The 10,036-nt window shown below is 45.0% G+C and overlaps 1 protein-coding gene across 1 annotated transcript in view; it reads right to left on the bottom strand.

The window, feature by feature from the left end:
• The window catches only part of STX12 (syntaxin 12), a 48,793-nt gene that overhangs the window by 24,707 nt on the left and 14,050 nt on the right, over positions 1-10,036 (bottom strand). Inside the window, exon 3 of the mRNA XM_068269181.1 lies at positions 5,049-5,148. Within this exon, the coding sequence (XP_068125282.1) occupies positions 5,049-5,148 (100 nt within the window). The remainder of the gene's footprint in view (positions 1-5,048; positions 5,149-10,036) is intronic.

Here is a 10,036-nt window from a genome sequence, read left to right as displayed (position 1 = left end):
TCCTAATACAGTGAGAGTTCTGTATAGAACACCATAGCTTCCTTCCTCCTCACCCCCTCCTTAATAAATGTGCCTTTTAGCCAGAGTATTAACCAGGCCGGTTTATAGGGGCCATGCAGCAGCCCTGAGCTCAGACAGCCAAAGGGCGCTGTGAACTCTCCCTCCCTCTCCCCAGGGGACTGCAGGGTAATTAGCTCAGGGAAGCACGGGGGGGGGGGGGGGGGGGGGGGGGGGGGGCAAGGCAATCTCCCCCCCCCCCCCCCCAGGCCGCCTTTCATTCAGTGATTTAGGGCAGGTCTGGTGTATTTGGGCTTGCTGTAAAAGGCAATGTGAAACTGAGGCTAGATGATAAAAGTGCAATCAGAGGACAGACAAGCTGGTAAATATACACAGCATGATGCAGAGCTTGCCTGAAGGGTCCGTGGGCAAACATCTGTCTGGTCTCTCCCCATTGTTATTATGACTGCATGTGTGGATAAGGTGTTATACAAGTATAAAAGTTTTTGACAGTCCCTAGACTCCAGGAGGGCTACTTTCTGACTTGTGTGAGAGACTGGCAGGGACAGGAATCCTATTACAGGCAAGTAGCCTCTGTGTGATGTGCAATACAGATAAGCTCTCTGCTCCATCTCAGGCTATTCTCAATTTCTCTCCACTCCTCCTTTCTCTGGGCTAGTGCAAGCCAAAATCGCAATTGCAATCGCTAGCAATTTGTGAATGTGATTTTGTGAAGCGATTTTCAGAGCCATTTTTTTTTTTTTTTTTTTTTTTTTTTTTTAAATGAACTGCTTCAAAAAATGCTACATGCAGTGTGTAGCATTTTTTGGAGCAATTCATTAAAAAAAAAAACTCTGAAAATCGCTTCACAAAATCACACTCACAAATTGCTAGCGATTGCTATTGCGATTGTGGCGTGCACTAGCCCAGAGAGGAGTGGAGAGAAATTGAGAATAGCCTGAGATGGAGCAGAGAGCTTATCTGTATTGCACATCACACAGAGGCTACTTGCCTGTAATAGGATTCCTGTCCCTGCCAGTCTCTCACACAAGTCAGAAAGTAGCCCTCCTGGAGTCTAGGGACTGTCAAAAACTTTTATACTTGTATAACACCTTATCCACACATGCAGTCATAACAACAATAGGCAGAGACCAGACAGATGTTTGCCCACGGACCCTTCAGGCAAGCTCTGCATCATGCTGTGTATATTTACCAGCTTGCCTGTCCTCTGATTGCACTTTTATCAGCTAGCCTCAAGTTTCACATTGCCTTACAACAAACCAGAATACACCAGACCTGCCCTGAATCACTGAATGAAAGGCGGCCTGGGGGGAGATTGCCCCCCTTCCCCCTGGCCAGTCCGCCCCTGAACTATACTGGATACCTATACTAGAGGCACCTACCTGGCTAATCTATACTGGGGGCAATTATACTGGGGCACCTATGCCAGGCTACCTATACTGGGGGGGACCTATAGCCCACTACCTATACTGAGTGCAACTAGACCTAGCTAACCTATACTGCAGGCACCTATACCTGGCTCCGGCAGGGGGGGGGGGGGGGGGGGGACGCAATTTTTACACTAGCGCACTGGGTGCATTTTAGCCTAGAAACTGCCCTGGTATTAAACATTGCTGAATGCTACTGAAAGGGCTGCAAGAACACTGGCTGAGGCTCTAAATATGCTTTGAAGGGGATCTGGCACAGCACAGGTTCTTGAAACAAGGTTTGTGCCCCTGTGTGTGCGTGCTGAGATCAGGGGTATAAGCTTCATAATGTTAGAAAACAGCCTTGCCATATCCAAGGGAGTAAAATACAAATTTTTAGTTCAAATTTCAAGTCAAAGTTTAGAGACTGCAGCTAGTAAACATACAAGCATCAAGGGGTACTTGAGAAAATGTAAACCACACTTGCAGCTACTTATTAGTGGCCTATACAAAAAGGGCATATATTTAAAATAAAGCTGAGAAACACTGGTACTTGTAGAGTAGCATTAAAATGTGAATGCCTGTGTGACTAAAGGGTTGTGCATGGCTGATCACATGCATTTTAATTAACTGGAAAGAATTGAGACCAAACAATGGGCAACTAGTTGCTTCTACTCTGGTGCAATTTTGGAAAGTCTTAACCCTTTGCAACCACCATGCTGTAAATTAACATTCTTGAGCATGTGCTTTAATCTGATGAAATTTACAGTCCTTGTGAGTGGCTGTATGCTTTGATGCAGACCCTTTTCTTGGGGTGGCACTGCAGCTCAGCCTCAGTGTGTTCTACAAACATCGGACGCCCCACGATCACCGCAACTGGCCTATTTGGGTAATCAAAGGGAAAATCTGTTCCAGCAGAACAAGCTTTCCCTGGACTTCAGCTTTAAAATAGAAACAATGGTAAATGGCTAAACTGTCTACATTCCTCAGAGATACAGGGGTTGGTTCTCTAAACATCAGAAGATCTGCAGTGCACACATAGCGTACGGCAATCTTACTCTAACTTTCGCCTGCAAGAATCGAGAGTTATGCTATTAGTGTGGACCCGCGGTACTGGAGTAGCCTGGTCGTTTCTATGGTACCGCTCATTAGTATTGTGCATAACTGTAGCAACAGTTGTGCTTCTCAAGTACTGCGGATCTCGCTAATAGCATAACTCACGGTATTTGCAGGTGGAAGTTAGGGTAATATTGCCATGTGCCATGTATGCACTACAGTATTACTGATGTTTAGGGAATCAACACCACAGACAGATGCTAAATTAGCAAAAAGCTTATAGCATAAGACTTAAAAAAGCCAGGTTCAGACTTGTATTCTGCACAGGTGGGCTGGAGACAGCTAAGTGTGGTAGATGGTGGAACTGTGGCGAGGGACACAGAGGCTTCTAGGGGCTGGAGGAAGCCCCAGGTAAGTAAATCAGCATTTTTTTCCCAGCTCATGTATTGTTTAAAGTGAACCTCCGGACTAAAAATCTACTCAGCAGAACTGAAAAGGCTTGGTGTCTAACAGTTTCACAGCATCAGAACTTTGTTTTTCTTACCGAAGCATCATTTTTAGCTGCCTTTTTAGCTAAGCTTCATCCATCAAAGAAAAAAAGCCCGGGCTTTTTTTTTCCCTGATGCTGTGCAGAGCATGATGAGATTTCCTATATTGTTATTCACATTGCCTAGCAACTGGGAGAGGTGCTCAGGACACAGGACAGTTGGGACTGTGTCTCATGCTCCCTGTCACCTCCTTTCAACCAAAAAGATGGCTGCCCTTATGAAATCAAACATTTGCCTGTTCTTTTAAAAACAGTGTGGGTAAGATATTATATTACCTATTTTAATTAACAGAGTAACCAGGCAGCTCAGGGTGACCCAAACTACTAGGAATGTATAGGGGGATAAAAAGAACCAAAAAGCCCTCCTAAAAAAAAAAAAAAAAAAAAAAAAAAAAAAAAAAAAGCTTGGTGTAATTGCCTTCTTAACCACTTGCCGACCAGGGGAATTTTCACTGATCGGTGCTGCATGGGCTCTGCAGCCCGCAGCACCGATCAGGAGTGCAGCAGGGCGATCAGACTACCCCCCTTTTTTCCCCACTAGGGGGATGTCCTGCTGGGGGGGTCTGATCGCCGCCGGCCATTAGTGGGTAGCGGGGGGGGGGGGGGGCTCCTCAAAGCCCCCCTCCGCAGCGTTTTGTGCGCTCCCTCCCTCCCCTTACCTCCCTCTCCCTTCCTGCGCATTGTGGGATAGGCTTCAGCCTATCATATGCCAGCGATCCCCGGCCAATCAGAGGCCGGGGATCGCCGATCTGCCTTACGGCAGCGCCGTATCATGTAAACAGCGGGGATTTCTTCCCCGCCTGTTTACATTTTGCCGGCGAGCCGCTATCGGCGGCTCTCCGGCTGTTCACGGAGACACCCTCCGTGAACTGACATGGAAAGGTTTCCATGGTAACCCGCAGATGACCAGTTTACGCCAATCGGCGTTAGCTGGTCGTCAAGAGGTTAAAACAGAAGGAAATTTGCAATAATTCAGTTATAAATGAACATTTGTGGTTACCCACAATGCACTACTACTAAATATGCAAATTATCCCTTTTCGCCCTTGTTAAGCCAAGCAAGCATCCAGAACCGCTGGTGTATAGCAAGCCTATAGCTTTAAGTTTTACACAGCCATATCAAACCCACATGTAGACAGCCTGTTTCTGACTTTTGGTCCTCATCAGTACATGGCAGGGATTGATAAGGCTGTATGAAATAGGGCTTGGACGAGTACAACAGAGTAACCAAGCAGCTCAGGGTGACCCAAACTACTAGGAATGTATAGGGGGATAAAAGGAATTTTAATTAACATAACTAATGTAACTTAAAGGGACTCCGAGCTCACAATAAAAAAGAAAGTTGAACTCACCTGGGGCTTTCTCCAGCCCAGTGCTGGTCGGGAGGTCCCACGACGGCGTCCTGGCTCCTCTCCAACACCCCGATCCGGAATGGCTGACAGGCCGCAGCCCGGGCGACACTCTCCCGAGTGTCGGGCTGCTCCTTCCGCGGATGACGTCACACGCCGGCCGCCTCGCGTCATCACGGCGGCCGGCGTGAAAGTACTGCGCATGCGCGATTAAAGCGCGCATGCGCAGTACTTTCACGCCGGCCGCCGTGATGACGCGAGGCGGCCGGCGTGTGACGTCATCCGCGTCAATACGCGGAAGGAGCAGCCCGACACTCGGGAGAGTGTCGCCCGGGCTGCGGCCTGTCAGCCATTCCGGATCGGGGTGTTGGAGAGGAGCCAGGACGCCGTCGTGGGACCTCCCGACCAGCACTGGGCTGGAGAAAGCCCCAGGTGAGTTCAACTTTCTTTTTTATTGTGAGCTCGGAGTCCCTTTAATGACAGTATGTTAGTTTAGGCTGGAGTTCCTCTTTAAGAACAAAGGCGCACAAGCAGCTAAGTGTTGGTTTAGCTCTGTGGCACATCACACTGTAGCAAAAACAACAACATGTATGAGGTGTGGTAAGAACTGATCAATTTATTTTGTACCTTATTAGTGACCTCAAAAGAAAAAGCTTAGAAGAAGTTTCTTTACCTGCTCAGTTAAAGAAATTGGGGCAGGGACAGAGGAGAGGTCCTTCAGGTAAGTGTTCGTTTCTTTAGCCAAGACATTGGTAGAATGTTGAATCTGCTCTCTGCAATAAAAGGAAATATAAGTTTTACTATCAACACTATGAAACAAGCTAGTCACACAATAAAGATATATACACTTATTAAAGCACACCTATCAAAAAGACTCTCTCCCCCCCCCCCCTAAAAACCATGGAACCTTCTTCCACCTTGTTGGCACTGGGGTCCAATGACATCAGGGAACCATCACTGCACTTGTATGTAGTACCAGTGCTCTAAAAGGCCAAGAACTGCTGCCGAGGAGACGGTCACTATATTCATTCCACAAAATATGTAAAAAACAGAGCAGCAGCGGGTGAGCAAGGTGTGGTCTCGTCTCATCACTGCAGCTTTCGTCGGGAAAGACATGTTACATTTTTTATATATTACGTCTGTATCCTTTAAAGAAAGCCTGTCATGGGGGCGTGTCCTGCGCGTCTAGCTGAATGGACGCATAGCTCTGCAGCTCCACTCTCCAGCTCAATTAAAAGCGGCACACAGCGAAAGATAGCCATGCCTCTGGACCCTGCTGCAGGCGAAATGGTGGGGGAAGCTATGATGGACACAGACAGCAGTCGGAAACACAAAAAGCACACCCAGAAACTTCAGAAGCTACCGGACTTCTTTACCGCCGTTCACCGCCGCACCTCCACCAAAGATGGCGCCGGCCGCGCGCTCTCCGGAACACTCAGCAGAAGTCAGCTCTCCAACTCGGCTATACCAGACCAAGCAGCCGAAACTGGTCTATCGGATGACGATACCCAGAGCCCAGTCTCACCCTCTTCCAGGAGCCCGCTCAAATCAAGAAAGAGGACGTCGGAAAACCCAAGCACGGTAGGCCCTAATACCTCCTCCCCCTCTAGCTTCACCTCACTAGAAACTTACCCAGCAACAGACCAGACAGCCTCACAGGCCTTCATTTAAGATATGTTTATGACATTCAAAGCAGCTTTTATGTCAGAAATGCATACTGCTACTCACCAGCTGCAAGTTTCAATAGACTCATTAGGTGACAGAATATCTCTCACAGAAGACAGAGTCTCTGCACTGACAGAGGGCCACAACATCATGATTGATACCGTAGAAGAGCATTCTAATGATTTAACATGGCTCAAAGCAAAAGCCACTGATCTTGAAGACAGAAACAGAAGATGTAACATAGCTGAGGGGGATCGGAGAGGAGATTGCAGCTCAGGATCTGAAGAACTATATTTTCTCCTTACTAAAAGCTACACTCCCACGATTCTCAGACGTGGAACTGATCATAGCCAGAGCCCACAGGCTACCGAAACCCAAGCATCTCCCTGATGCGATCCCTAGAGATGTAATCATATGCTTTCAATTCTATCACGTAAAGGAGGAATTAATGTACTACCTAAGAAACAAAGGCAAACTTCCAGAGCCCCTTTGACAAAATCCAAATTTTCTCCGACCTTTCCCAAGCTACACTGGCTTTACGCAAATCATTGAGCCGTTACTAAGATCCTGCGCGAGAATCATATCCTCTACAAGTGGGGATTCCCCACTAAATTAATCCTTTCTAAGAATGGGAAATCTTATGTCATCCAGTCTGCCGAAGATGGAGAACGTTTACTACGGGTTTGGAACCTTCTACAGAAGGCGTACCACTACCCCTACCTAGCCCACCAAATAAATAACTAGACTACCCTATGGCAATCCAGACTTGATCAGCATCATGAGCTGAAGAGCCCAGTCTGCCTTTAACATCCCACTACTTGGTGAACTCACCTATCACACCAACTGAGCGTAGCCCTGTCTTGTCAGGGCCATTTGCTCGTGCCTCCACAACCTGAACTGGCTTTAAATGAAGTCATCTTTATTTACCTACTACAGGCTATGTTACAGTTTCCACACAAGTTTTCTTTTCTGGTTTACCTTTATGTAGTTATCTTTTTACTGTTGATAAGCATGAAGAATCTGCATCTACAGGGGATATCTCTTTTTTCACTTATCTGCTATACTGATCATATATCAATGAATAATGGTGATTTTAAGCGTAACTATGCTTATATATTGCTAAGTCATCACTATAGATCTTAAACTTATCTATAAAACGCACATGGGTTAAACTCCCCATACAAAAGGAGATCTCTTTGGAAGGAGACGCAAGACAATAAAGCAATAATACTCTTTACACAAGAGACGCATTTTGCTGAGGGAAAGGCTCCTAAGTGCTCCCACTCTTCATTCTCTAAAATTTTTCTATGCGAATTGCAGAAAAAAAAGAAGAGGGGAGTACTTATAGCTTTACACGACTCCATCCAAACGGAAATCCACAAGGTAGTAAGGGATCCTCAAGGTCGCTATCTAATTCTGGTCTGCTCCCTGAACAGTGAATTTTTCACTCTAGTCAACCTATATGCCCCGAACTCAGGCCAACTCACCTTCCTTAGATCTTTATTCAATAAAATCAAAGACATAAGAAAAGGAGCTCTAATTGCAGGAGGAGATTATAATGCTATTGTTGACTCAAAGCTAGACACATCATGTCTAGATTCTAAACGTACAAACTCCATTGCTAAAATCCTTGCCTCAGAAAATTTATACGACCCCTGGAGGTCATTACATGCAGAAGAAAAAGATTTCTCATTCTTTTCACAGGTTCACAAAATCGTACTCGCGTATTGATCTGTTTTTAACGGATAAGCTAACACTTCAAAAAATCTCGGAGGCAAAGATAAACACCATCTCCTGGTCTGATCACGCCTCTATAACATTAACAGTCAGAGTATCAGGGACCAGACCAGACCGCCCTTTATAGAGGCTAAATAACTCCCTACTGAGCCCCACTACCAACCGATCGCATATTCTGGAAAAAATAGATGAATATTTTGAACTTAACTCAAGCTCTGAGGTCGGTATAGAGTGTCTGTGGAATGCCCATAAAGCATATGTTAGAGGCTTTTTAATCCAGCTAGGAGCACGAGTAAAAAAAACAACAGAGAACAAAACAAATAGATTCCTTACTATTTAAAATCAAAGCCTTAGAAACACAAAATAAATCCAAGATATGTGGTACAGCCAACAAGGAACTATCCGCGCTAAGGCAGGAGTTAAGACTACTCTTATGTGCAGATATGGACCACCAAATTTACAAAATGAAACTTAAGCACTACTCCAGTAGTAATAAGGCTGGAAAATTTCTAGCTAGGAAACTAAAACATCTACAAGCAAAGACTAGAATTCCCAAACTAAATCACCCAGTTACCAAATCGGTCCTTTATAACCCAAAAGACATAGCTAATGCTTTTTGTGAATACTATAAATCTCTATACAACTTAAGACGACCCAAACACCCCTCAACCTACTCCTGTAAAGATTAAACATTTCTTAGATAAAATTAAACTCCCAACCCTCACCCCTCAACAGCTAACTACGCTTAACGCCCCAATTCACCCTCAGGAGATTCTTAACAGTATAAAAACCCTCAAGGGAAATAAATCACCAGGCCCTGATGGCTTTACGAACGAGTACTATAGGTATTACAGTACCTCCCTCGCCCCCAAACTAGCATCGTTATTCAACCATTTCATTGAAAAGGGATCCATGTAGGAGCAATTCACGCAAGCAGTTATATCTGTAATCCCAAAACCGGGCAAAGCCACGGACACTCCCTCCAACTTCAGACCAATCTCACTTCTAAACTCGGACACCAAATTATTCGCAAAAATTATAGCTACTAGACTCCTTCACATTCTAACCTTATTAATAAACTGGGATCAAGTGGGGTTCACGAAACATAGACAAGCCACGGATGGCACTCACAGAGTCTTGAACCTTCTTAGGTTCACGGAGCTCTGTCTAAGGCCTTACCCGTTTCTAGCTCTTGATGCCGAGAAGGCCTTCGACAGAGTTCATTGGGGATTTCTCAGGGAGACACTTCAAAGGTTTGGGTTTGAGGGCCCTATCTACTCTGCAATACTGTCATTGTACTCCACTCCATCAGCAGTAGTAAATGTTGCAGGCTTCTACTCGCATAAATTTTATATCACTAACGGAACAAGACAGGGGTGCCCCCTTTCCCCACTGATATTCACCTTAGTTATAGAAGCTCTAGCAGAAACCATCAGAAGCAACGAAGACATTAACGGAACAACAATAAAAGGGGCGTCTCACAAAATAGGCCTCTTTGCGGACGATGTGTTGATTACTACAGAAAACCCTCTAGACTCACTTCTACATATAACTAGGTCCCTCCGAGAATACTGGGAGGTATCATACTACAAAGTAAACGAGAGTAAGTCTTTGGTGCTAGGGATCAACACTCCATCTCTTAAGAAACAGATATCCAACACCTATCCGTTCCATTGGGCAAAAACCCATATCCCATACCTAGGAGTCAATATTCCCTCTTCCTCTAAGAAAATATATGAGCTAAACTATGTTCCACTACTAAAAAAAAAAAATTTAACTAGGGAATTGGAAGCCTTAGCCAAATTTGAGCTCTCTTGGGTGGGCAAGATAGCAGCATTCCAAATGAAATCTCTTCCGAAGCTGATATATCTATTTCGCACATTGCAGATCCCACTCCCGAACACTTTCTTCAACCAAATACAAAGAATTATTGCAAATTACATCTGGAACAAAAAAAGGCACAGAATTGCTTACCATAACTTATCCATTCTGAGGGAATTTGGAGGAGTAGGGGTCCCATGTATCAAATCATATTATTACGCATGGATATTAGACACTGCTTCAGAGTGGTGGAAAACAGATAGCCCAAAGAAATGGTGCCAAATTGAAAACTCAATTGAGACTTACTCCCCCATACAATGCCTAGCTTTATCAATATTAGGCTTATCTAAATATAAATCAGATTTCCCCACAATACAGGCAACAAATTCAGCTTGGGCCTACTATTTAACAAAAACCAACAATGACAATCCCGCTAGA

Source organism: Hyperolius riggenbachi, chromosome 2 (genome assembly GCF_040937935.1).
Source record: "Hyperolius riggenbachi isolate aHypRig1 chromosome 2, aHypRig1.pri, whole genome shotgun sequence".
NCBI classification, from domain to species: Eukaryota; Metazoa; Chordata; class Amphibia; order Anura; family Hyperoliidae; genus Hyperolius; species Hyperolius riggenbachi.
The sequence above is the reverse complement of the archived record's forward strand: the minus strand, read 5'-3'. Positions and strand labels throughout refer to the sequence as shown.